General features: G+C 57.8%; 3 protein-coding genes across 4 annotated transcripts; all 3 read right to left on the bottom strand.

Moving 5' to 3' along the window:
• Positions 1 to 1,559: 1,559 nt before the first annotated feature.
• On the bottom strand, positions 1,560 to 4,451 carry MSANTD5 (Myb/SANT DNA binding domain containing 5). The gene is made up of 4 exons (XM_055124548.1): positions 4,431 to 4,451; positions 3,418 to 3,499; positions 2,281 to 2,580; positions 1,560 to 1,984 (listed from the first exon to the last, which is right to left on the bottom strand). The coding sequence occupies exons 1-4, from the start codon at positions 4,449 to 4,451 to the stop codon at positions 1,560 to 1,562; spliced, it is 828 nt and encodes a 275-aa protein (XP_054980523.1).
• Positions 4,452 to 11,564: 7,113 nt separating this feature from the next.
• On the bottom strand, positions 11,565 to 19,318 carry LOC129401579 (zinc finger protein 354A-like). Of its 2 annotated transcripts, XM_055124244.1 has the most exons (5): positions 19,157 to 19,318; positions 18,445 to 18,516; positions 18,019 to 18,145; positions 16,813 to 16,905; positions 11,565 to 14,320 (listed from the first exon to the last, which is right to left on the bottom strand). In XM_055124244.1, the coding sequence occupies exons 2-5, from the start codon at positions 18,475 to 18,477 to the stop codon at positions 12,804 to 12,806; spliced, it is 1,770 nt and encodes a 589-aa protein (XP_054980219.1). In that variant the 5' UTR covers positions 18,478 to 18,516; positions 19,157 to 19,318; the 3' UTR covers positions 11,565 to 12,803. The 2 variants fall into 2 exon arrangements, with proteins under 2 accessions (XP_054980219.1, XP_054980218.1); XM_055124243.1 differs by having other exon boundaries at positions 11,566 to 14,320; positions 18,445 to 19,318.
• A 3,681-nt stretch (positions 19,319 to 22,999) lies between these two features.
• On the bottom strand, positions 23,000 to 25,807 carry PROP1 (PROP paired-like homeobox 1). The gene is made up of 3 exons (XM_055124257.1): positions 25,612 to 25,807; positions 24,482 to 24,699; positions 23,000 to 24,075 (listed from the first exon to the last, which is right to left on the bottom strand). The coding sequence occupies exons 1-3, from the start codon at positions 25,718 to 25,720 to the stop codon at positions 23,734 to 23,736; spliced, it is 669 nt and encodes a 222-aa protein (XP_054980232.1). The 5' UTR covers positions 25,721 to 25,807; the 3' UTR covers positions 23,000 to 23,733.
• Between the last annotated feature and the right edge of the window lie 1,523 nt (positions 25,808 to 27,330).

The raw sequence follows: 27,330 nt of genomic DNA, 5'->3' as shown, positions 1-27,330 counted from the left end.
GGTGCCAAGGATGGAGCCTGGGTCAGCCTCGTGCAAGACAAGGGATTTACTCGCTGTGCTGTCTCTCTGTCCCTCTTTTTTGTTTGTTTGTTCTTTGGGTTTTTGGGACACACCCAGTGATGCTCACAGGTTATTCCCAACTCTGCACTCAGGAATTAACTCCGGGTGGTGTTCGGGAGACCATATGGGATGCCAGAGGTCGGGGATCAAATCCAGGTTGGCTGCGTGCAAGGTAAGCAACCTACTCGCTTGACCTTCTCATTAACCCCTTTTTTTGGGGGGGTCACACCCAGCGATGCACAGGGGTTACTCCTGGCTCTGTACTCAAGAATTACTCCTGGCAGTTCTCAGGAGACCATATGGGATGCTGGGAATCGAACCCGGGTGGGCCGTGTGCAAGGCAAACACCCTACCCACTGTGCTATCACTCCAGCCCCCCCCTTTTTTCTTTAGACACAAACACGAGACCTTCTCTTCCCTCGAGCCCCACTGCCTCCCCTCCCAGCCTGCGCCAGCTAGGCGAAGAAGGTGAGCGGGACTCTGATATTTTGCCTGGTAGATTTAGGGTGATCGAGATTTACTTAGGAGTTTCCCAGATATTCACAGGGGAGTGTAGACACCACAGGGGGGGCGGGGAGGCGCATACAAGAAACAGTCAACGGGAATGGCAGAAGGAATCACTGGGCATGACCTAGTACAGAACTGAAAATGTAGCAAAGCGGTTTCTCCCAGAGAAGGGGTTCCCCTACAAAACACTGACCGCCGATGGACCAGCCAGCCCACCCCAGTGCAAAGCATAGCTCTCCGGACGTCTTCTAGACCCTCGGGAGGAAGGAAAAGGGGAGCCGCCAAGTTGGGGTGTCATAACATTCATGTCTGCTGCCGCTCCTCTGCCATGGGTCTGTGTGTATTTGTTTCTTCTGCTGCCTCAGAGGAGCACGGATGAGGTGGGGCACCCCACCAAGACCCCCACATTTATTTATTTATTTATGTTTTAATTGAGACACCGTGAGAACAGTTACAGGGCTTTCAGGATCAAGTCTCAGTCATGCAATGATCAAACACCCATCCCTTCACCAGTGCACGTGATCCACCACCAAGAACCTCAGACACCCTCCCTCCCTCTCCCCCTCTCCCTGCCCGCACATTTATTAACTCACTCAAGACTCACTTATTGGGGGGAAGATCATTTTATTGAAAGTCACACTCAGAGTTCACAGTTGAGAGGAAGTTCACATTATTGAATGTCAGTGTCATATACTGGTTTTTATGGGGGGGAGGGGAAGGATTTTTTTTTTTAATTTTTTTTTTGGGGTCACACCCAGCGAAGCACAGGGGCTCTTCCCGGCTCTGCTCTCAGGACTCACTCCTGGCGGTGTTCGGGGGACCCTATGGGATGCTGGGGATCGAACCCGGGTCGGCTGCATTTGACAAGGCCTACCCGCTGTGCTATCGCTCCAGCACCCCAATTTTTTATTTTTTTTTTTACTTTTAAAATTTTTTGCTTGGGGGCAGGCTAGTGGGGATGGGGTCAGGAGGAGAAAGATCTGGCCTGGGGGCTACTGGGGGGCGGGGACAGCCGGGAGGCTGAGGGCTACTGGGGGCTGGTGGCCGTCCAGGGGCTGGGGCCCATCGGGGCTGTGGATAGTCAGGGAACTGGGGGCATTTGGGGGGCTGGAGGCCTTCAGGGGGCTAGGGGCTGTCGAGGGGCTGGGGACAGCGGGGAGTTTGGAGACCATGGGAGGCACAAAGCCCAGGGGCACAAAGGCAGGCAGGCCTGGAGGGAACCAGAAGGCCGGGGCGGGGTGACCGGGCTGCCAACTGACCCACTGGGCGCCTGCAGGGACCACGGGCAGCTGCGTCCACGGAGCTTCTATCACCGGTGGGGGCGTCCACAGTGGCCCCTCAAAGGGAGCTGGTGGTCCCCAGGCCTGGGCCTGAGCCCCAGGAGCAGCGAGACGGACCCCACACTCACTGGGAGGATCTGTGGGAGAGAAAGAAGGATGAGGCTCGCAAAGGCACCTTCTTGGGGAGAAGCTCCCTGAGAACTCACCTGGCTCCCACACCGGGACCAGTCCCCGCATTTCATTCTGCCCACCCCAGCGGGCCCCTATCCTGCCACCGCGGAGCCCCCAGACCACCCCACTCCGAGCTCGTCGGGAACCAACGCCCCGCGCCCCTGGGGCCCCTGCGCGGGGTCGGTCCTGGGGGGACGCCGGCGGGGCCAGGACGTCCAGCCCCCACCCCCGCCCGGGACCCCCCGCGTGGGCAGAGACTCACCGGAGGCCGGGTGCTGCCCTCCGGGCCCCAGGAGTCGGTGCAGGGCTTCTCCGAAGGGGCAGGGCAGGGGCTGGGCGCGCGGCCGCTGGTTGGCGCGGTGGACGGTCCAGTACATTTCTCGCAGGTTCTCCAGCATGCAGAGACACTGTTTCCGGCTCCTCAGGATGCCCCTGGCCCTCAGCCTCTGTGCGATCGCCTTAGCCGTTTTGATATCCTTCCTCCCGCGTGGGTCGCCCAGGAGTTCCCACTCACGGATGAAGCACCGGATTTCGTCCCCGCTCCAGGGCTGAGCCTGCGGGCCTGGGGGTGGGCGGAGAGGGGGCTGCTGAGGCCACGCCTACCCGGGCCCCCCAATAGACCTGCCCCTCAGCCTGTTCCTCAGCCCCCTCCCCTGAGCCACGGCCCCTGTGACCTGCATCTAGTCCTTCCGTGGGTTTTTTTTTGGGGGGGTGGTTGGGGTGGGGGCAGTGGTGCTTAGAGCCTCCTCCTGCCTCTGTGCACAGGGCGGGCTCCAGGGTCCCTATGAACCTGGATCTGTCACCTGCAAGGCAACAGTACCTTATACCTAAGTACCCTATAGGCTGTACTGCCCCTCCGTCAGAATTTTTTTTCTTTTTGGGTCACACCCGGCGATGCTCAGGGGTCACTCCTGGCTCTGCACTCAGGAATTACTCCTGGCAGTGCTTGGGGAACCATATGGGATGCTGGGAATCGAACCCGGGTCAGCCAAGTGCAAAGCAAATGCCCTCCCTGCTGTGCTATCGCTCCAGCCCCCTAGCCCATCAGATCTTGGGGAGGAGGGTGGTGACCACTGCCTGAAGGGGGTCTCCGTCACCCCTCAGTACTGACAGCAGCAACAGAGGAGTCCCAGGACACCAAGCACCCCCGCTCACCCCGAGGAGAACCCTAGCGGGGCCTTGGGAGAAGGGGTCCGTCTCCTCGAGGAACTTCAGGCACTGAGCAGAGACGCGTTGTGCCAGAGTCTGTCCCAACAGAGGGGGGCTCTCCCCAGGTCACTGGGAACAGATGACAAAGCGCTGAGCGAAAGAGAAGCCCAAGCACTGACGGTTGTGGCCACCCTCCCCCTCAAAACCCAGAGTCAAGTTCTCTCCAGGGCAAGCAAACGGGCTGTGGTACCTAAAGGCTTCGGGGCAGCGGCTGCTTCCTGCTGGTCCTCCTGCGACTGTTCAGCAACGTCACTCTTCATCGCCATCAGCATCTGTGTCCAACAAAGAGCAGCAGGTCAGAGACATGCCCAGGGCTAAAGCCACAGGTCAGAGGGCGGGGTATTGGCCTTGTATGCGGTCGACCCGGGTTTGATCCTGGGCATCCCACCTGGCCCCCAGCACTGTCCGGCGTGATTCCTGAGTGCAGAGCCAGGCATGACCCCTGAGCATCCCCGCTCACTCTGCCCTCGCTCCAGCTTCTAAATAAATTATTTCTCTTGTGAGTGTAAAGTTTTAAAAAGATGCTCTCTCTCTAACCCACTCTGCACTTGGATGAACTTCCCCGTCCCAAGCTAAGAAAATGTTGATTCTAGGGGCTGGAGCGATAGCACCGTGGGTAGGGCGTTTACCTTGCATGCGGCCAACCCGGGTTTGATTCCCAGCATCCCATATATATGGTCCCCTGAGCACTGCCAGGAGTTATTCCTGAGTGCAAAGCCAGGACCCAAAAACATAAAAAAAAAAAAAAAAAGAAAAGAAAATGTTGATTCTAGAAAACTCCCTCTAGACACAGTGATGGGTGTTCACGTGCAAGCAGCCACCACCTTGCTTGAGCATGAAGCAAAGCAATGATGAGTCTGCAGTGACGCCCTCTGAAAACAGGCTCTTGGACCCCTGCACTTTGTCTAAGGCTTCAAGTGCTTCCCTTGCCCAGACACTTGGGTCTGATGAACCGGTATAAAAAAGACTTCTCATTCCCCTGCCGTGGATGCTCTTGGTGTGTTTGATTTAGCGAACATCCATCGCAATGCACACAGCAAACCCCAGTATGATCCCAGCCCCACATATGAGCATACACTCAGGAGTGAGCCCTGAGCACAGCTGGTGTGTCCCGCCAATAAAGTGAAATAAAATTAAAATGAAGCAAACCACCAAGATTTCCTCCTCCCCCCGAGATGGGAAGCGGGGGTCCCCACAACTCACTTCAGTGGTCTCAGCTGCCATCGAGCCCAGGAAGGTGGTGCAGACCCAGGTGGTCCTCCTGCCTGCTGGAGTTCAGCTGAGGGTTCCTGAGGATGAAGACAGCTCGTCTGTCCCCTCTGCTCCTCGCCTTCTCAGAGAGGCAGAGTGGGCTCACCCCTTATAAAGAGGCTGGAGGGCCTGGCTCAGCCCCACCCTACCGATGTCTTGGGAGAATGGGTGGGAGCCTTAGGGCGGATGGGATTATTTCTGCAAATCCCGTCCAATGAGATTCCTTTGCTGACTGGATTGACTGCGCCAACCCAGCCTGATCTCCAATTCCACCTGGGAGGATCCTGGGGGTTCAAGTGCAAAGGGAGAGGTCATGCCCAGGCCACTGAAGCTTCCCTGATCCACAGCTTGCGGCCAAGGGGCTTTGGGGTAGGCCGGAGGATAACGGTGCATGGTGGTTTGAATTTCATATTTATTTTTATTTGGGGCCCACACTGTTGTGCTCAGGCTTTTATCTGCCTCTGTGCTCGGGGATCACTCCTGGAGGGACTCGGGACCTAACCTGGTGCTGGGGATTCGAGTAGGGTCAGCCGCATGCGAGGCAAACACCTTCCAGCGCTACCTCTGGCCAGCGTACTTGGTTTTGGTTTTGTCTTGGGGTCACACCCGGTGGTGCTCAGGGCTCATTCCTGACTGCACTCAGGGATCACTCCGGGCAGGGCTCAGGGGACCCTAGGAGTGCCAGGGGTTGAACTCGGGTTGGCCTTATGAAGGCAGTTGCCTTACCTACTGAATTAGTCCTAGCATTGTCCTGGTCTCTGCCAATGTACATTTTTGGGGGGGGGGGTGGGGCGGAGGGGAGCATGCCTGTTGCTGCTCAGGGATTATTCCCGCTCTCACTCCTGGGGGTGTTCTAGGAAACTTCTGGGTTTCCAGTGATCAGACCTGGGCCTGCCGTGTGCAAGACAAGTGCCTATACACTACTCTCTGGCCACTACTGTTTGCTCTTGTATGGACAACTTGGTAAATTCTTTGAGCAACCAAGCCTCTCTGGGCCCTTGGAGCGCTGACCCAAGGGAACGCCTTAATCCCCCTCCACACAGTCCTTTCCCTATGTCCATGAGAGTATTCGTAGCTAAGACTGAAGCCGTGGACAGTGTCAGAGACACACAGGAGTCCCTTCTGTGCTCCACACCCCTTCCTTTTGCCACACCCCAGTACTGTGGTCTCATGGATTCAGATACTTTCTGCAGAATTCAGAGAGAGAGTGGGATTCATGCAGACTCAAAGTCCTTGCCTGGGAAGGGCCTTCCACAAAGACCTCGGTTTAGATATCACTGTCATCCTGTTGCTCATAGATTTGTTCGAGTGGGCACCAGTAACGTCTCCATTGTGAGACTTGTTGTGACTGTTTTTGGCTATCGAATATGCTATGGGGAGCTTGCCAGGCTCTGCCGTGCAGGCCGGATACTCTCGGTAGCTTGCTGGGCTCTCCGAGAGGGACGGAGGAATTGAACCCAGGCTGGCCACACGCAAGGCAAATGTCCTACCCGCCGTGCTATCGCTCCAGTTTTATAACATTACATATTTCCCCAACCTTACTATTTCTGCTGATTGGTTACACTCAGACCATGGAATGAACAACCAATCTGGAGGTGTAAGAAATGAGGGTGTCGAGTCATCTCAGGACGATCAATCAGATTGCACATGCCCTTGCAGGAGGACTCAAAATGCTGTCGAAATCTCCTCCAACAAGTGTGGTTTGGATAGTGGCCAGTCAGATTACATACGTAAATTAGGCTCTGTGATGTGATTCCCTCAGGGGTTTGACTTCCCCCTTTTCTGACTAGTCCTTCTTCCTTTTTTCCCCATTAAATTATTTTTTATTTCACTCTATCACCTGTATCACTGTCATCCCGTTGTCTGTCGATTTACTTGAGCGGGCACCAGTAACGTCTCTATTCCTCTCAGCCCTGAGATTTTAGCAGCCTCTCCTTACCCCTCACTGGAGAGAGCACAGGTGTTGGGGCCTGGCCTGTGGCCCTTCCCGTTTGGAATTCCTGTAACACATGATCCTCTGAGCACCACCAGGCACAGCTCAGTGTGGCCCCCAAGACTCCTCACCCCCAAAAATAAAAAATATGGGTGTGGGCCAAATAAAGATAGCATGCCAACTTGGCTTTGGGGACTTTGGGTGGGATCACACCTGGCACTGCACTCGGAAACTTCCTGGCAGTGTTCCGGGGACCATATGGGATGCTGGGGATCGAACCCAGGTCAGCTGTGTGCAAGGCAAACGCCCTCCCCACTGTACTATAGCACCGCCCCCTGAAAACACTTTCCATAAAACTTCTGTGCCCTGTACGTAAGCAGTTTGGCCCCCAAATATTGAGGAGTATAGGACAGGATCAGAAGTTTCTGACAAGGGCACCAGAAAATTAGGGGGGATTGGGTGCTTTTGTTTCACGTGGAAACTGCACTTGGGAGCCCCCTTGGTGACGTCCTGGGAGTCCGGAGGGGGTGGGGGGCGCTGAGCAGATGGGCCCGACCCCAGAAGGCTGAGGGGAAGGCGGGTGGCCAGGGGAGAGTGTCCACCTGTGGGACTGCCTCGTGCATCAGACCGGGAAGCTTCAAAAATAAATTCTTGGATATCGTATCTCTCAAATTCCGCCTAATATTTTTTAAAAATCAAAGCACAGAGTAATCATTTCAAGGTGTCAATTTTAAGGCATCATGTGCTCGCAGCTCCTAAGGTCATTTTAATACACTCAGTAAATGTTCTCTCGATGTCAGATGCCGTGCCAGGCTCCTTGGAATTAGTTGGGTATAAAATAGAAATAGCTGCTCTCACGGTGCTAGTATTCTCATGGGCAGGCCAGTTAATACGTGAATTCAACATGCAGCTTGCTGCCCTCAGTGCCGAGGAAGGCCGTGGGGTGACAGTGTGGGAGGGGGGACAGAAAAGTGGAAGCACTAGTGTATGCATCCACCGAGGCACTTGCTTCCTTGACGACAGTCACGACCCTTGCCGCGCTGCCTTGACTCTGTGCACCAAGAAATAACACCTGAAGGCCCAGGGTGACAGTACAGCGGGCAGGGTGCTCACGTGCACAGTGCCCGGCACCCCAGCTGGCTCCCGAGCCCCCCACGAGTGACTCCTGAGTGGGGAGCAGGAGTAACCCCTGAGCACTGCCGGGCGGGGGGCCCACAGCCAAAGGAGAAAGAGAAATACCAGGAGTGTAGTCGGAGGAGGAACGGGCTAGTGGTGACAAATGGTGGCGGGGCCACCGTCCAGGACAGCCCCCAGACGGCTGCTCAGTCAGCACTGGAGAGCCCCTGAGGACCTGGCCCCCAGCTGCGTGGCAGTTCAGTCACGGGTGGTAACACTCAGAATTAAAGCTTGCGTGCATTTGGCCCTAGGCACTGGGCTGGGGAGGGGGTCTCTGGGCTCAAATGAGGGAGGGAGGGTCTCTGGGCACATTCAAGGGAGGGGTCTCTGGGCTCACGTGTAGGAGGGAGGGTCTCGAGCGAATGGGAGGGAGGGGTCCCTGGGCTCACGTGAGGAAGGGGGGGTCACTGGGTGCACGGGAGGGAGGGGGAGTCTCTCTGGGCCAATTTATTTACTTACATATTTATGTATTTATTTATTTATTTTTAATAATTATTTTTCTAGTCCCTCCTGGACAAGGACAGCAAATTGGAGTTGGACTGTTAAAATGGTTCACGTATGAATTTTACACAGGATCCGAATGATCAGATGAACTTTCTATCTGAAGAGAAAACACGGCTTTCTGTGTGCCTGTGCAGGGCCGCTCTACTCCGAGCCCTTTCGCGTCCTTCGCTCAGTCTCTCCACGCTACCTCCAGAACCTTCTTCCTTAATTTTAACTTTGATTTTAAGTTTTTGTCTTGTGTTTGGGTCACATGTGGCTGTGCTCAAGGGTTGCTCCTGGCTCCGCACTCAGAAACTAACCTGGTGGTGCCAGGAGACTGTGGGACGCTGGGGGTGGAACCTGGGTGGGCCATGTGCGAGGCAAATGTCCTTCCTATTGTACCGTCACTCGGACCCCTTTGATTTCAACTTCAGGTGTGGCAAACAGGTCTTTTAAAAATCGTTTTCAGGGATGGTAAACGGGTCTTTTAATAATCTGCCCCATGTGAGCCAAGCTACTGAGTTTCCTGCCCACACGGCAGAGCCTGGCAAGCTCCCCGTGGTGTACTCATATGCCAAAACCAGTAACAATGATGGGTCTCATTCCCCTGACCCTGGAAAAGCCTCCAACGCGGCACCACTGGGAAGGATGAGTAAAGAGAGGCTGCAAAAATCTCAGGACTGGGACGAATGGGAACATTACTGGTGCCCGCTCGAGCAAATCAATGAACAACAGGATGACAGTGATACAGTGGTACAGTGACTGTGAGCCAAAACAATAATACAGCGGGTAGGACGTTTGCCTTCTATGCAGCTGACCTGACCCCTAAGCACTGTCAGGAGTAATTCCTGGGTGCAGAGCCAGGAGTGACCCCTGAGCCTTGACATGTGTGCACCCTCTGCTTACCGCCCCCCCCCCAAAATCCTACCCTCTTCTAGCACAAACTTTTTGGTTTGGGGGGCACACCCAGTAGTTCTCAGGCGGGGGGGGGGAGCGTGGGTACTGACCCTGCACTTAGGGATCCTTTCTGGCAGTGCTCAGGGGACCATATGGGATGCCAGGATCGAACCTGGGTAGACCACATACACGGCATCCGCCTGACCCACTGTACTATCTCTCCAGCCCCAATTCTGACACACCTTAGCATCTGTCATTTCCCCTGCTCATTTGTCCTTTCCTTGAATTGTCACAAAGCTATCCTGGTGTTTCCTCTCTGTCCACTAAGTGTTTTTTCTTTTAGGCCACACTGGTGGTGCTCAGGGGGCACTCCGGGCAATGCTCAGAGAGGGGCCAGAGAGAAAACTGGGACCAGCCATGTTCAAGAAATGTTTTCTTAATTTTTGTTTTTTGGGGGTCCTACCCAGTGGTACTCCGAGGTTCTGGTTCAGAGGATCTGATCTGAACCAGAACCAGATCCCACCAGGAGGGATCAGAGGGCCATGTGGGATGCCAGGGATTGAACCTGGGTTGGCTGCATGCAAGGCAATTGCCTACCTGCTATATTCTCGCTTAGGCCCTGGCACTGTAGCACTGTAGCACTGTCGCCCTGTGGCTCATTGATCTGCTCGAGCAGGCACCAGTAACGTCTCCATTGTGAGACTTGTTGTGACTGTGTTTGGCATATCGAATACGCCACGGGGAGCTTTCCAGGCTCTGCCGTGCGGGCGGATACTCTCGGTAGCTTGCCAGCCTCTCCGAGGGGGATGGAGGAATCAAACCCGGGTTGGCTTCATGCGAGGCGAACGCCCTCCCCGCTGTGCTATTGCTCCAGTCCAGGCTCTGGCACTGTTCTTTATTATGTGTTTATTTATTTGGTTTTGGGGCCCATCCAGCAATCCTCAGGGCTTTCCCCTGGCTCTGTACTCAGGAATTACTCCTGGCAGTCCTTGGGGGATCATGTGGGATGCCAGAGATCAAGCCTGGGTCAGCTGTGTGCAAGGCAAGTGCCCTACCCGCTGGCTCACCGTACTTCTGGGCGGTCTGCTAATCTTTCAAGGATGAACTCCAGCATCCTTGCCCATGTACCGCTTCCTCTTATGGCTCAGGTTGCTTTCAGTTCAATCTCATCCTCCAGAAGCTTCAGTCTCATTGTTGTGTGGCAATATAATGTCCTACAGAATGTTTAATAAGAAAGACTCATGTCCAGGTTATCGTTGGCTTAGGTGCCTCAACTTCAAGCCCATTCTTGGTGACTTCCAGAAGGTTCGGGTATTCCCTAGCCATGAACCTAGTCCAAAGCTGTTTGTTGTTTGTTCTGGGGGCCACACCCAGTGGTGCTCAGGGGTTACTCCTAGCCCTGCACTCAGGAAGCACTCCTGGCAGGCTCAGGGCACCAAAGGGGATGCTGGGGGTTGGGGCTGGGGGCCGAAGATGTAGCACCGTGGGTAAAGCGCCTGCCTTGCACTCAGCTGACCTTGGTTCAATCTGTGGCATTCCATAGGGTCCACCAGGCACCACTATGAGTAAATCCTGAGTACAGAGCCAGGAGAACCCTTGAGCATCGCCAGGTGTGGCCCCCAAAGCAAACAAACCAAACAAAAATAAAACTTCCAAAAGGGGGAAAAAAGAAAAAGAACCAGGTCTGGGTGCAAAGCAAGTAGCCTACCTGCTATTCTATCTCTCTGGGCCCCAAAGTTGGTTTCTGAAGCAAGAAAGAAAAAGAAAAAAAGTTGTTTGTGATGTGATTCCTTTATTTTCTTTAAATAGTGTCTAAGTAGCAGCAAGAAAATCCTTTATTTTTTTTTTAATTCACAAAGGATGGATGTCCCTTCTAAAATTCTGACACAGGCCCCGAGATTCATGAACATTATTTTGATAATCTATCCTTTGGTGTTTCAATATGTATCTGCTTTTATTTCCACTCAATAATATCTCATGCAGAGCCATAATATCTAATGCAGAGTCTCATACCCCACGCCAGGCTGTCTTCACCAGGGCCCCTCGGAGGGGGGTGGGTTGAGTTTCCCTTCCCACCCCGAGCAGAGCCCTGGCAGCTGAAGACCTCTGGAACCCAGCCACAGCCATGCTCAAGGCCACTCTCCACACGCTCAGGCGAGCCTCACGCATGAAGGAACCGGCAGAGGAACCCAGGTGTGCAGGACCCGGAGCTGAGATCTCCAAGCCTGCTTGGATCAAGATTGGGCCTCTTCCACCAGACCCTCCATTTCCCAGTAGCTTGGCAGTCACACACACAAACTGCCCCCAGAGCCGTATAATCCCATCAATGGCCAAGACCCAGAGACTATAAAACAAAGCTCCCGAAAGTGCACGGCTACGACCTCTTATTGTCTAGTTCTCCCTCTCAGAGAGACACAATGGTGGGTCTCATTCCCCTGACCCTGAAAGCGCCTCCAATGCAGCACCATTGGGAAGAGAGGCTGCTAAAATCTCAGGGCTAGGACAAATGGAGACGTTACTGGCGACCACTGCAGCAAATCAATGAACAATGGGATGACAGTGATACAGTGATACAGAATATCTAAGACCCACAATACATAGCGTGTACAGATTCATAACCAAAAGATCTGAGCAATTAAATTCTGAGAAGTGAATTAGGAAGCAGATTGCTGTGGATGGGGACATCCACAGCAATTACTAGAACCAAAGGAAGAAGATAAAGGATATTTATCTGAATCAATTTCAATGCACAAAACAATGCTGGATACACAAAAGGACAAGCCTCAGAAACTGAGAGGTAGCTTAGACTCCATTACTTATTTATTTATTTTTTTGGTCAGGGGTTACTACTGGCTCTGCACTCAGAAATCACTCCTGGTGGGCCCAGGACACGAAATGGGATGCCTGCGCTAGAACCCAGGTTGGCTGTGTGCAAGGCAAACGCCCTCACCGCTCTCCTTTGCCTCTGGCTCCCGAGTCCAGTTTTATCTTTAATTTAGTCCCTTCCTCTAAAAATGTGTAATTCCCTTCATCAGGTTTGCATATACTACTAAAATGTTGCTATAAAAAAAGATACTTAAGAAAAATACCAATGAGGTTTGTTTTTGGCTTGTGGCCACACCCACAGTGCTGAGGACTTGCTCCTGCCTCTGTGCTCGGGGATCACTTCTGATGGGGACCAGGGGAATCAAGCCTGGGTTGGTGGGATGCAAAGCAAACACCCTCCTGCTGTCCTCTCGTGCCCGCCCCCAATCAGGTCTTTCAGGTGAGAACTCCAGTGCACATCTCTGCCCACGCCATGATGTTTAAGAACTTGGCACACGCTACCTAGGACTTGATGCTACAGACAAAGACGAATCGTTTATGTTCCACATTTTATTTGTTTTTAGTTTTTTTTGCTTTTTGGATCACACCCGGCAATGCACAGGGGTAACTTCTGGCTCATGCACTCAGGAATTACTCTTGGCAGTGCTCGGGGGACCATATGGGACGCCGGGAATCGAACCTGGGTTGGCCGCGTGCAAGGCAAACGCCCCACCCACTGTGCTATTGCTCCAGCCCGTGAGGTTTTTTGTTTTCTTGTTTTTTTTGCTATGTTCCACATTTTAAAAGTCCATGTCTCCAGTTTAAGTTCGACACGTCAGTGTCCAAAGTGCCGGACCCCAAAGAATTCCCACTTTCCTCCTGATGCAGCCAAGGTTTCTTCTTGTAATCGAATGCCTCTAAGGCCAAAACCATAGAGAAAAGCGGGCTTTCCCAGCCATTCCACTTGTGCATTATCCTATTCTTACGGCATGATGTCCAGTCACTTTTGGCTTGAGGGCCACGGGGACTTTCTAGGTGTCTTCCTCCATGTGCACTTTATAGTGGTTGGTTAGGGAGGACCTGTGGTTGAAGAGCTTCCCGCACGTGGCACACTCATAGGGCTTCTCCCCGGTGTGGATCCTCTGGTGGGCAATCCGGGACGAGCTCTGGCGGAACGTCTTCCCACAAGTGCCGCACTGGAACGGCTTCTCGCCGGTGTGGATGCGGCGGTGCTGAATGAGCGCCGAGCTCTGCCCGAAGGCCATCCCGCAGGCCTCGCAGCGGTAGGGCTTCTCCCCGGTGTGGATCCGCTGGTGGTTGCCCAGGGACGAGTTGCACCTGAAGCTTTTCCCACACTCGCCGCACCGGTAGGGCCGCTCCCCGGTGTGCATCCTCTGGTGCTGAATGAGGGCCGAGCTCTGCCGGAACGCCTTCCCACACACCTTGCACTTGCACGGCTTCTCCCCCGTGTGGATGCGCTCGTGGATGATGAGGGTTGAGTGGGAGCTCAGCGCCTTCCCGCACTCGCCGCAGCTGTAGAACTTCTCCCCGGTGTGGATGAGCCGGTGCCGGTTGAGGCGGGAGATGGATGTGAAGCCCTTCCCGCACTCGTGGCACCGGTACGGCTTCTCGCCCGTGTGGATCCGCTCATGCTGGATGAGCGACGCGCTCTGGCTGAAGGCGCGGCCACACTCGCCACACCGGAACGGCTTCTCCCCCGTGTGGATCCGCTGGTGGTAGCGCAGGGACGAGCTGGATTTGAAGGCGTTGCCGCAGGCGCTGCACAGGTAGGATTTCTTGCGGGCGTTGGGCCTCGGAGCCTCCGGGAGGGCAGATTTCCTGCCCGGGTGATACTTCTGCGGGTTTTCTCCCACGTGGATCTTCTGATGGATGAAGAGGCCAGAGCGGCGGCTGAAGGATTTCCCGCACTCTTTGCAGCGGTAGGACTTCTCCACCGTGTGCGTCCTCGTGTGCTTGTAGAGCGACGTGCTGAGGGTGAAGGCCTTCCCGCACTCGGGGCACATGTAGGGCTTCTCGCCGCTGTGCGTGATCTGGTGCTGGATCAGAGCCGAGCTCTGGTTGAAGGCCTTGGAGCACTCTTTGCACTTGAACAGCTTCTCCCCGCTGTGGTTCTTCTCGTGCTTGCGGAGGGACGACGTGTTGATGAAGGTCTTCTCACAGAAGCTGCACTGCAAGCGCTGGGGCTCCGTGGGCAAAGCCGGGTTCCATCTGCACCGCTTTCCCGGTAGTTTGCTGGTGGGCGGTGGGTTTTCCTGGGGAACCCTCTGCTGCCCCTCGAGGTCTGTCTCTGGGCGCCAGGTCTGGGCAGGGTCAGCATTCCTGGGCCTCCTTCCTGCGGCCAGCGCCTTCCGGTGGGCGAGCAAGGCTGGCTGGACACTTTCTTTCTTCTCCGCTCTGTTTTTGGGGGCGCAGCTGTTGGCTGCTTTGAAGTCCAGGGGCCCCTTCCTGGTAGCGCTTTTCCCCGTCAGCTCCTGGCATGAGCCTCGGGTGCGAGTCGGCTTGGCCGTCTGACTGCTGCCCTTCCATCCTGAAGGAGAGGGGGGAGAAATTGGAGACGGTTCATGTTGATCTGGAGACCAAGAAGAAACGAACGGAACAGTGGTGGGGTCTCAAGAGGGTCAGGGTATCTGACTGGGAAAAAGAGGGGGAACGCAAGAGAGCAGGGCAGGACAGAAAAGTGGTTGGCACTAAAGACCAGAGTCCCCTCTTCTGTCTGTAAGGATCCCTAACCGGAAAATCTCCCCTTCATTCCCTCAAGCCAAATTCCTCCACGTCGATTAGATTCATCTCAGATCTCCGTCTGGATTCAGGGGATGTTTCTGAGTCCTTTCTCAACCTGTACCTGTAATCCACGCTCCTTACAATAGCAGGTACCAATGTGCTTAGTGGGGCGTGGTTATATTTTCATATCATGGTATAGAATATATATGGCTTGATATTTTTGGTTTTGGGGCCAATGTCCAGCAGTGCATGGGGAATACTCCTGGCTCTGTGCTCGCCCCTGAGCCTCCTGGAGGGGCTTAGGGGACTCCATGCAGTGCCAGGGATCAAGCCGCCAGGGTGGCCATCGCAAGATAAATGCCTTATCCCATCTAAACTCTCTGTCCCCTCCTAATTCAGCTCTCAAGAAATATACCTCCTTTTCCTCTCCTTTTTTTGGGGGGGATCACACCCAGTGATGCTACTCCTATCCAGCACTTATTCCTGGCTCTGAACTCAGGAGTTACTCCTGGCAGACAAATGTGTGTATGTGTGTGTGTGTGTGTGTGTGTGTGTGTGTGTGTGTGTGTGTGTGTGTCTTTGGGCCACACCTGGCGGTGCTCAGGGCATACTCATGGCTCTGCTCAGGGATCACTCCTGATGGGCTCAGGGGACCATATACAGTGTCAGGAATCGAACCCAGATTGGCCGCGTGCAAAGCAAGCACCCTACCCGCTGTCCCAGTGCTTTCCCAGAGTTGCTAATTTATTTCTAATGAGAACAGAGTCAGATATCTCCAGTGATGACTAATTTCTCCCGCACGCCAACAAGACTCGAGCACCTGCAGATGTGACCTGCAGGAACGAGCATCACATGGGCCAGGGGAGGATTTCACAGTCCATGTACACAGAGAGGCGTTGCCTGGATTTATCGACACACGCGCCACAGGTAGGCAGGAAGCCAAGTGTGGGCCGGGCCCCCTCTGTGCACCCAGAGAGGCTGTGCGCGGGGCCGGGCAGAGCAGGGCTCGGTGACAGGCACGCCTGGGAGAATGACACAGACTCACGTCACGCCGAGAGGCGTGGATGGATTTGCTCGCACTGGTAGCACCGTTGTTCAACAGTTTAAGGCAACGCCTGGTGGCGTTTCTGGACGTGCTGAGGGAGTAAGTCTGAGCCTCAAACACGCCTCCCCCACCAGGCCCGTGGCCCCCCAGCTCAGACAAGGCCTCACAGAAGCCTTCGCCACACGGCCCAACCAAATCCCTGACTGGAACTGGGCATTCCCCCTCTGGAATGTTCCAGAACATGTGCCTCAGCCCCCATAGGGAGTCCCACCAGTACTGGCCGGTGTTCTCCAAGCCGGACTTCTTGGCCCGGCACGGAGCCCAGGTGCGAGGTCTCCCCCAGGGCGGGTAACCGCGGGCCAGGCCTGAACCTCTGGAGCCAGAGTCTCTCTCCCGCTGTCCATTGCTCCGCTCCAGCCCCTGCCACAGCCGTCCCTGGCTCCCGCGGCTTTCTCCGTCAGCCCGGGCTCTTCAGCCTTCTCCTGGCTGATGAAGGGGGGGGGCCCGGGGGGCGGCTCTGCTCTGCTACCCCACAGCCCTAAGCTTCGGCACCACCCAGCACCAGCCCGACACTCCTCTGTCCCCCTCCCCCCTCACAGCAGTTGTGACCTCCCTCTGTGTCCTTCACACGGCCCTGACCTCCCTGTGTCCGTCACGGCAGCCCTGACTGGCGCCCACCGTGCAGGTCCCCACAGCTCGATCCTGCTTTATTTTTTATTTTTATTTATTTATTTATTTATTTTGGTTTTTGGGTCACACCCGGCGATGCACAGGGGTTACTCCTGGCTCTGCACTTAGGAATTAATCCTGGCGGTGCTCAGAGGACCATATGGGATGCTGGGAATTGAACCCAGGTCGGCCTCATACAAGGCAAATGTCCTCCCTGCTGTGCTATGGTTCCAGCCCCTCGGGCCAAGAGTTTTGCTCGAAGACCGAGGACCCTGTGTTTTCTGGCTCAAACCCCTTTCTGGATCGTCTGACTCCCAGGGCAGAGATCCTGCTCACAGCTGTGCTTTATAAGGCTGTGGGGTGCGACCCCCCCCACCATCCATAACCCCGGTTTTCTAAACCCAGTTCCTTCCATCTTCCAATCCCCTGAGCCTCTGCGGGGGGAATCAGTGATTCCTGGCAGACTGTCTGTTGGCGTGATCCTGTTGAATGCACATTCGACCAGCAACTACGGCCACACACACCCCCACCCCTGCTGTGGCTGCAGCTGTCTCCAGGCCTCCCTCCTTGCCCACCCCCCTCACCAGGACAGGCGTCTCCAGAACCTTCTCTTTTCACCATCCAGGAGTCTTCTCTCTGCAGCAAGGAGATCACGCTGGGTTTGGTCAAGGATAATCCTGTTCGGCCACCGGGAGAAGAAAGAGACGGTATCAACACAGAACGAAGAGAGGCGGGGCTGAAGAGACACCCTGAGCATCGCCAAATGTGCACCCCCCCCAAAAAAAAAGATGTGGGGAGCCTCATTGGTGATAATACAGGATTTGGGGGCAGGTAAGGAGGAGGAGGGAGGGAGGGAACGTCTGTTCCCAGCACCTGATGGCAGTGTAAAGAGCAGCAAGGGACAGGCGGGACCTGAGTAGGTGTGAGTTCTGTATTAGAAACCTGAGAGCTGCACAGCCCTGACAAGGCTGACACTTCCTACAGGAGGAACCTGCTAGATGAATACACTGGATGCAAATATGTGAGAGAGCTAACCAGGGGCTGGGGCTAAGGAGTTTGCCTTCAAACCCGTGCAGCACACAGGGATCATCGCAGGGAATGAACCCCAAGCACGCAGCCAGGAGAGCACCAGAGCAATGCCAGATGCTGCCCAACCCTGTCCCCCCTCCCCAAAATAATAAATTCATAGGCAGGTATCTAAGAAAAGGGCCGGGGGGACCACGGAGAGAACACAGCGACCTGAGAGACAGCACAGAAGGGAAGGCACTCGCCACACAGACACCCTGACCTGGATTCGTTCCCTGGCACCCTGGAGGGCATCCCAAACACCACCAGGGGTCACTACTGAGCACAGGGCCAGGAATACTCCGGAGAACCGTCAGGGGGCGCTCCTGAGCACCTGAGGGTATGGCCCCAAACTCAAAAAAAAAAAAAAACCCAAAAAACCCTTATAAATTCTCGGGCAATAATGCAATAGGTAGTGAATAGGGGCCTACGTTGCTGCTGCTCCTTTAGAGAGCTCAAAGCCAGGGTAAGTCTCCAGCCACCCCGCAGGTCCGAGCCGGCAAAGTGAATGACTCCAAACAACGCCAAGGAACGGGGGAGGGGGGGCTATGGCTGAGGATGTGCTGACCAGGGCGGGCGCCCACGGGACACTCTGCGCTCCTTCCCCCGCCCACGAAAGGGACTGGCTCCTCCTTTTCATCCTGCAGAGTCCCGGGCAAGGCTGCCCCGCCCTGCCGCATCGGGCACCGAGGTTCCCGGTTCCAGCACCCTGTTTCCCGGCTCACCCAGGGAGACCAGGTGGCTGTAGTTCTCCAGCATCACCTCCTGGTACAGACGTCTCTGCCCCGGGCCCAGCCGGCGCCACTCCTCACGGGTGAAGCACACTGCAACGTCCTCAAAGGTCACAGGCACCTGCAAGACCCGCAGCTGCTGGGCGCGCCCGCGCAGGGGTGGGGTGGGGGGGGAACCTGAACTCTGGGAGCCCGGGGTCCCTGGTGTCCCGCACCGGGACGCAGGGACAAGACTCTGGCGACCCGCAGGAAGCCAGAACCCGGCCCGAGTGGGCCCTTGAGGGAGGCGGGGGCGCCTGAGACAGGGCTGCAGTGAGAATGAGACACTAACGCGGAATGCTCAGGATGAGACAAAGAAGCCTGTTCTCCAGGCAGGCCAGGGTGCAGGGCCGGAGGGGACCCGCGGAAGCAGGGGCTCACCTGGGCCCGGGGTGGTCTCTGCTCAGCAGCCATAAGCTTCGCTCGGGGACGGGGGACGCCGGGGGCCTCGACCTGCAGGACAAAGCCAGGAGGGAGCCCCTGAGGTTTCCCCTCCAGCGTCCGGCCAAACGTGCAGCCCTAGGGTGGGGTGGGCGGAGAGAGCAGCACCCGGCCCAGGGACCCCCACGCCAGGGCCTGGCCTCGGGGATCCCGCTCCCACTCGGCGGGGCCGGGAGCATGGGGCCAGGCACGCCCCCACCCCCCCAGCGGCACCCCACTGCAGAGCAGCACAGGTGGCACGCCCGGGGAAGGAGCACTGGTCCAGTCCACACGACCCTGGGGAGTAGATGGGGGGGAACCCCAGAAGTGCACGGGGTACGGGCTGCAGCGCGATGACCCCCTCCTGGGGCACGGACAGGGTCAGGCTGCAGGAAACACTTTGCTCTCAGAGCGATGCAGAGGTCGCAGAAGCACGGGGTGGGGGGTGGGGGGGGCGTGGAGCGGGAGGCGCCTGGTCTGAGCGACCGAAGCTAGTGGGGCCAGGTCAGCCTGGGACCCCACGCCCCATGTGACGCTTCAGGTGCCCAGACCGGGGGCGGCTCCTGTCCTGCCCGAGCCCCTACCTAGGGCCCCCCTGATTCTCAGGCGCCACTTGGCCGCAGCCCGAGTGCGTCTCCTCCCTCCCGAATCGCGCCCACCCTGCTCCGCTCACCCGGCCCAGGTCTTGAGGACTCCGGGGGCGGGGGGTCGTGGCTGCCCAAGCTGGGCGGCAACCTCGAGTCGGAGGTTGGGGGGTGGGGGGGCGCGGAATTCCAGCCCTTGCAACGTTGCAACGCCAGGGCCCACCGAGAGACACTATCGCTGCAAAAGCGCGTTCGGCTCAGGGGCAAGAGGGGCGGGGCGGGGGCGGGGCGTCGGCCGCTCAGGCCTCTGGGAAATGTAGTCCCGTGATAGCCACCCGGGACTTCCGGGAAATGTAGTTCTCGGGTTAGTAAGGCATGGCTTGGAAAAAACCCGCTGCTTGAGCTGGAGGGTCTCTCCAGAGCGGGGGGACTCTAGATTTCTGGTATAGGACCGTGGAGGGGATGACTGATCTGTGCAAGTCGGTTGGGAACCGTCTTCCGCAACGCCAGGGACACACACAGTTGCAAAAGACCTCGGGGACGGCTCGGGGGGCCGCTTAGTCCTCTGGGTCCCGCGGCCCCGCGAGCAGCGTGGGATTCTGGGAAATGTAGTCTTCACGCTGTGGGCTGGCTAGCGGGAGCGCTTGGCTTCCCAGACCAGGAGTGAGGGTTGGAGCAGCAAGACCCGTTCCCGAGGGTGCTTTCTGGTAGCTGTCTTTGAGTAAAGGATAGTTAAGCTGTAGGCGACCTCTGGGGACAGACTGCACAACTCCAGCCTCGAGCTAAGGGAGGAACTGTGCTCACAGTGAAGAGGCGTATTACTCAAAGGTTGAAATGAGCCAGGAAGAACGAGGTCCCTGTAAGTGAATAGACATGTATTTATCATCATAGCATATGTACCTCTCTTTACTCGTCCTTTCCAATGGTGCCACATTGGAGACTCTTTCAGGGCCAGGGGAATGAGACCCATCATTGTTACTGTTATGGCATATGGATACGAGTAAAGAGAGGCTTCTAAAATCTCAGGGCTAGGACAAATGGAAACCTTACTGAGACCACTCGAGAAATTTGACAATCAACGTGATGATGATGATAATGATCGTATGTACCATTTTCACATTGCAAACTGAGGCAAACCAAGAGTGATGTCTGAGCACAGAGCTAGGAGGAAGCCATGAACACAGAGTGGCCCTGAAACTGAACGAAAGAAGGGGTGGGTGTATATCTCAGCGAGGGCTGATGGTACAGGATATTCTCAGTGGCCTTCAGGAGCCCGGGCTCAGGCACGCTGGGGTGTGATGGAATTCAGGGCTCTCGAGCATCAGGGGCTCTGAACGCAGGCCAGGGCGGGTCACAGTGGAAGGTCACAGTCCGGTTCCCAGCAGAGGACATGGGATTGGGAGTGGAAGCCAGCGGAGGGATGTTTATGGGCATCAGCACTCAGGTCAGCTGCAGTGACCCTGCGGGGGCCTGGGGGATTCTGAGGAAGCAGGAGCTGGCTGGCAGGACTCGCACTTGGACTCCGCTTCTACCTTCATTCTACTTTTTATCAAGTCTCCTTTCTTTTCTTTTACCCTTTATTTGGGGGAGGAATCATTTCCCTATGTTTTCGCCATCCGTGGAGACTCCCAGATAATTTTCCTGGCTTTGTGCGGAGGAGAGTGCTGGGGCGGGGATCAAACCCAGGCCTCGCGCCCGCCAAAAGAGGAGCCCACTGGCTGAGTCACCTCTCTGGCCCTTTGTCCTATTTCATCGTTTCCTCTTTTTTCATCTTCTTTTTGCCTCTTCTGTCCTTGTTGAAGGAACTATTTGCAGACAATGTTCTGTGTTTGGGGGCTGCATCTGGGGATGCTCAAGGCTTAGTGCTGCTCTGTCCTCAGGGATCACTCCTGGCCAGCTCAGGGGACCATAGTGGTGCGTATGTGGCACCTGGCTCGGCTCTGTGCAAGGCAAGTGCCGATACCTCTGTTCCATGCTCTTGCTCTGAGGTGTTCACTGTTCACAGTTCTCGGGGGCCAGGGGCAAACACCCAGCAGTACTCAGGGCTCACTCCTTGTTCTGAACTCAGGGATCACTCCTAGAAGACTCGGGGGACCATTTGAGGTGCTGGGACGGCCGCAGGCAAGGCAAGCACCCTGCCCACGTACTATCATTCTGGCCCCAAGTGTTCACTTTTTTTTTTGCTTCTTTTGGGTCACATCCAGCGATACACAGGTGTTACTCCTGGCTCTGCACTCAGGAATTACTCCTGGCAGTGCTCAGGGACCATATGGGATGCTGGGATTCGAAAACGGGTAGGTGCGTGCAAGGCAAACACCCTCCCTGCTGTAGTATTGCTCCGGCCCAGGGGTTCACTTTCAAATGGAGCTACTAATGCTTCTTTTCCTCCTAGGTCTGAGTCCCTGGGCAGCTATTATGTTCTTGGGACCTAAGTTTCCCTAGCAACAAGGCTGGGGATGCATGTACCCCTTATTCATCTCTTTCTTTCACCCTCACTTCCCACTCACAGCCTCTCCTTCCGACCTTGCAATCTTTCTATTTTCCACGTTATCTGCCCTTGTCACATCTTTTCGAGTTACAGAAAAACGAATAAAGGTGAGTGAAAACCAGCCCCAACCCCCACCCCCCTGAAAAAAAGAGAAAAGCAGGAGCCTGTGACGCTGCAGTTCGTGGAATGGCCCCGTGGAGCGCTCAAGAGCCAAAAGCCCGGCAGGCCCCTCCCCAGGGCGCCCCTGGGCTCCCGCAGGGTGCTAAGGGCCAAGCATCTGTCCCTGCCCAGCCTCCCCCTGCAGGACTCAGACAAAAGGTGCGGGGAGGGGGCTGGGAGTGGGAACAGGAGCTCCTGGCCCAGATCCCAGGACCCGCCGCCAGGGACCTTCCCAGGAGGTGCCTGGGACCCCGGAAGGGGACCCCGCGCTGATTGGAGGGTCCAGGGCCAGGCCAGGTCCCCTCTCTGGGCTGTGGGAGAGGCGGTAGGGGGTGGCGCCCGGGACAGGAGGAGCTGGGGCGAGTCAGAGGCAGCAGGAGGGGGGGCGGGGGGTACACCCAGGTTGGGGGAGAGCAGAGGGGGCGGTCGCTCAGCCCAGGGTCCCAGGAAGGCGGCAGCCCCTGCACCGTCTGCAGAGGCTTGAGGGGTTCGGGCTCCTGGGTTGGGGGCTCCCGGGCACAGGAACTCCGGGGAGTCTCTGTCCGTACCATGGACGCCAGGACCAGGGGCGCCGGGGAAGACCCCGAGGGAGAGTGGGCAGCATTTGCCACAGGGAATCCCCCTGCTAGCTGGACCCCCGCCTGCAGGGTGAGGGGGGTGGGGGCAGGTGGGTTCCTGGAGAGGTCACCCCAAGCTGCCCCCACCGGGTCCAGAGTGTCCCCTACACTGTCCTCTGGGAGAAACGGGCGGGGTCCACACTCAGGGGAGGGCATGGGGTCTCCCAAGCACACCCCGGAGGGAGCCCGCGGCTGCCTTAGCTCAGGGCTGGGTCCCAGGTGTCCCCTTCCCTGGAGCCGCCCCAGCTCGCAGACTAACCAGTGTGGGGGCGTCGGGGGTGTGGGGTGGGGGCCTCCAGCTCTCCCAGGGGCTCAAGTTCCTGCAGCGGGTGTGGGCCTGGATGGTAGGCGTAGAGTTGGGGGGGCCGAGCAGAGGAGGGGCCCCTCATCTTTCCGGGGGGGCAGAGGGGGTCATGGGCAGTGACTAGAGCCGGGAGGAGTGGGGGCCGGGGCAGGAGTGTGGGTGCAGGGGCAGGAAGTGAGCGAGGGCAGGAGTGGGCTGCAGGCCCCAAGGTGGCCCAGGGGTGTGATGGTAGGGTCGCAGAGGCACAGACAGAGCCGGAACAGCAGAGGGGCCGCGGGGTCAGGGTACAGCACCTTCACCAGGGACTGTCTGCCCTTCTCTTTATTATGGACTCATGTGAAGATTCGACTCCCGAGAGGATTCCCCAGCTTTGCAAAATGACAGGGCGCACCTTCTTCGGAGGGGGAAGTTGTACATTGGGAAGATATTCATAATTCTAATTATTTTTCTGACAGGGGTCAGACTCGGTGGTGTTCAGGCCTGCTCCTGGCTCTACACACAGGCGTCTCCCTGGCGAGCTCAGGGGACCATCTGGGGTGCCGGGAATCGAACCCAGATGGCTGCATACGAGGCAGTGCCCTCTCTGCGGTGCTCTCGCTCAGGCCCGTCCGTCATTCCCCTTCTCGAGGGAGGGAAGGCGGGACAGTGACGCTGGGGAAGGAGGGAAGCAGCTTCACGGCAGGGAGAAGGTTCTCGGCCTCCCCTGAGTCCGTCTGCAAATGTGGCTCAGGAAACGCCCTCAGGACCCCGTGGGCCGGAAGGTTCCGTCGAGCGAGGTGATGGGAGGGCGGGTTCTCCGGGGAATTCCACAGGGTTCCAGAAGAGCAGCGCCAGGAAACGGGGCAGGAACTTTCTCCCGTGACCTCTCTCAGCCAACCAGAGAGCCTGAGCAGGGCATGGGTTGCCAGACTGTGGGCACCGTGGGCAGCACTCGGGAGGGCCGGGTGTGCCCTGGGCAGCAGTGTGCCAGGGTTGGGCCGGGGGAGGCCCAGGAAAAGGGTGTGGTACGCCCACACAGTGATGCGCCCATTGCTCAGATGCCAGCCTGGGTGCGCTGGGGCTCTGGGTGACACCCACCTGACCAGGACCCTTGAGAATTTAGTTCCAGGAGGCCGGAGACTCCAGGATAAGGGGGAGCAGGGCTGCGGGCGGGGGGCAGGGCAGGTGGCCTGCGGGGGCCGGGGCCCAGCTGGGGTACCAGTCTTCAGCCTGGAGGGGTCTTGCCAGGGCCGGCGCGGGGCAGGGCTGGGCGGAGACAGCATAGCCAGAGCCCGGGGCACCCAGGCAGCAGGCCCCGGGGGCGGGGGTCCCTGGGGAGCAGTAGGGCACCGTGGGGGGCGGGGGCAGGAGCCCAGAGAAGGGGGCCGGGGAGGCGGGGCGCGGGGGTGGCGGCCCCCGCTCCTGCTTCCTCTGCTTGGCCCTGCGGTTCTGGAACCAGACCTGGTCGGAGAGGGGCCAGGTCAGCAGCGGGAAGAACCGGGCGGGCGCGGCTCGGCCTGGGTAGGGGTGAAGCGTCCCCCCCCCTGAGGATGAGGGGACACAGGCAGGACTGTCAGGGAGGCCTTCCCGGGGGAGGTGGGACACAGATGGGGGAAGGTGGCTGCAGGGGGCAGATCCCAGAAGGCGGGAACGTCGGAGATCTTGGGGGCCCCGGGAGGGGGTGACGCTCAGCTCGGGGGTCCTGCTGCCCTGAGCAAGAGGCCCCCGCGGAGCCCCTGAAGGAGTCGGGGAGGGGTCCCCGGGACACGAAGACGCTAGGCTATGCCTGGTGCCGGGGTGCAGGGCGGGACCCCAGAAGTGACTCCGATCCCCGGCTCACAGCGCGTTGCTCCTGCCCGCGCCTCACCTGGATCCTGGCCTCGCTGAGGCCGGTGTCGCGGGCGAGGCCCTCCCGGGCCCAGACGTCGGGGTACCGGTTCCCCCCGAAGGCCGCCTCCAGCTGCTGCCGCTGCCCGGGGCTGAACGTGGTGCGGTGGCGGCGTCGGGAGGTGGGGGGCCCCCTCCGTGCTGCGGGGGGCGGGTGCCCTGGGGGCCCCCCCGCGGCCCCCCGAGAGAGGGTCCTGTCTGGAGGGTGGAGAGAGAGGGGCGCCCATCTCACTGGCCCCGCCCTAAACCCTGTGCCGCCCCGTCTCAGTTCTGCCCCCCCCGTTTCTCCCAGAGGCGCTGATCGCCCAAGCTCCCCCCACACTCTCACTCCTGCACCCCTGCACGCTCCCTGCTCCCCTCAACCCACCCTGGGGCTCTGGTGAGGGCGGAACCCCACCCCGTACCCCCTCTGACCCGGCCCCTGGCCATCACACCAGGTCATCCCACACACGTGCAGCCCACATCAGCTCTGAGCCAACACCCCCATTCTCCCCGAGTCTCCCCTCACCCCACCCCCACAACGCTCATCCTGTCTCTGACCGCCCGCCCCGTGCCCCCTCTCCTGGGCCCCTGCACCTGGCCCCCTCTGCGTCCCTGGGGAAATGAGGCACCTTGTCTCCCCTTTAGTGTCCCCCTTTCCCCCCAGCCCTCCTGGCCGCGGCCGGGCTGCAGGAACCTGAACCCCTGGGAAAGCTGGCGGCCCCCCACCCTGAGCGCCCTAAGCCCCTGCACTAATTAGTCTGAGAGCGAGGGCGGCCGAGGAAAGGGGACACCTGGGAACCGCCCGAGGAAAGGGGGTGTTGGCCGCTGAGGCCCCACGGGGGTCCCTGGCCTGGGTCCCTGTCTTCTCGGGACCCCCCTTCCTGCCCCCGAATCTGAGCCCAGCTCACTCTCGAGGGCAGGGCAGGGCTGGCTCCGGAGCCGGGACGGAGGCCTCGGGTGGTGTCTGTGTACCCCGAGCTGCCCGTGCTCCCCACACAGACCCTCCCAGACTCGGGCCGGCGGTGGTCCCACAATCACCTCTGAGCTGCATGGGGGTCTGCGCAAGTGCAACGCCCCCAGGAGCCCGGGGCACCGCAGCTGCCCCAGACCCCCACGGTCTCTACTCACCCTGCGTGCAGGTGGGGTTCCACGCGGGGGGAGCGTTTGCTGGCCAGACGCTGCTGTCCACTCTCCCCTTCTGGGTCCTCCCTGGCGCCCCCTGCTCCTGGGCGTCCATGGTCAGACAAGGACTTACCTGGGGGTCCCCTGTCCCCAGGAACCCCCGAGCCCGAACCCCTCAAGCCTCTGCAGACGGTGCAGGAGCTGCCGCCTTCCTGGGACCCTGTGGCTGAGGGGCCGCCCCTCTCTGCTCTCCCCCAGCCTGGGTGTACCCCACCCACCCACCCCTCCTGCTGCCTCTGACTCTCCCCAGCTCCTCCTGTCCCGGGTGCCACCCCCTCCCGCCCCTCCCACAGCCCAGAGAGGGGACCTGGCCTGGCCCTGGACCCTCCAATCAGCGCGGGGTCCCCTCCCAGGGTCCCAGGCACCTCCTGGGAAGGTCCTTGGTGGTGCATCCTGGGATCTGGGCCAGGAGCTCCTGTTCCCACTCCCAGCCCCCTCCCCGCACCTTTTGTCTGAGTCCTGCAGGGGGAGGCTGGGCAGGGACAGATGCTTGGCCCTTAGCACCCTGCGGGAGCCCAGGGGCGCCCTGGGGCGGGGCCTGCCGGGCTCTTGGCTCTTGAGCGCCCCACGGGGCCATTCCACAAACTGCAGCGTCACAGGCTCCTGCTTTTTCTCTTTTTTCCAGGGCGGTGGGGTTGGGGCTGGTTTTCACTCACCTTTATTCACTTTTCTGTAACTCGAAAAGATGTGACAAGGGAAGATAACGTGGAAAATAGAAAGATTGCAAGGTCGGAAGGAGAGGCCATGAGTGGGAAGTGAGGGCGAAAGAGATGAGTAAGGGGTGCATGCATCTCCAGCCTTGTTGCTAGGGAAACTGAGGTCCCAAGAACATAATAGCTTCCCAGGGACTCAGACCTAGGAGGAAAAGAAGCAATAGTAACTGCATTTGAAAGTGAACCCCTGGGCCGGAGCAATACTACAGCAGGGAGGGTGTTTGCCTTGCACGTGGCTGATCCAGGTTCGATCCCGGCATCCCATATAGTCCCCCAAGCGCTGCCAGGAGTAATTCCTGAGTGCATCAACCAGGAGTAACCCCTGTACATCGCCTGTGTGACTCAAAAAGCACACAAAAAGAGGGGGCTTGGGGAGAGGCCCAGAGTGGGCCAAAAGGCCCTCCTCCTACCTACCTGCCACCCTCAGGATTGACCATTACTTTACGACCCGTTCCCTGGAGAACAATTGTTGAAATATCTGGTTTGCTGAATTCTGGGAAGAGAATTTTAACTGCAAACTCACCGGCTCACACACCCAGCCAGATATCCCACCCGCAAGTGTACAGGTGAGAGAGGCTTGGGTGGCAGGGAGACCCAGTGGGCACAGGACAGCCTGTGTTATGTGTGTGTGTGCATGCGTGCATGTATTTGTGTGAATTGTGCCTGTGCATAATTGTATGTATGTGTGCAAGAGTGTTTTCGTGTGTGTATGAGTGTCTACATGAGTGCATGTATGTGTGTTTGTGTGTATGGGTGTAGATGTGTATGTGTGTGAGTTTATGCATATGTGTGTGCATAAGTGTATGTGAGTGTATTATGTGTGCATGAGTGCTTGCACATGCATGTGTGGATGTATGTGTGTGCATGTACGCATGAGTATATGTCTGAGTGTATGTTTATGAATCTTCGAGCTCAGGAGCGCCCCCTTATGGTGCTAGGGGTGTTTCCTGGT

Source organism: Sorex araneus, chromosome 2, assembly GCF_027595985.1.
Source record: "Sorex araneus isolate mSorAra2 chromosome 2, mSorAra2.pri, whole genome shotgun sequence".
NCBI classification, from domain to species: domain Eukaryota; kingdom Metazoa; phylum Chordata; class Mammalia; order Eulipotyphla; family Soricidae; genus Sorex; species Sorex araneus.
The sequence above is the reverse complement of the archived record's forward strand: the minus strand, read 5'-3'. Positions and strand labels throughout refer to the sequence as shown.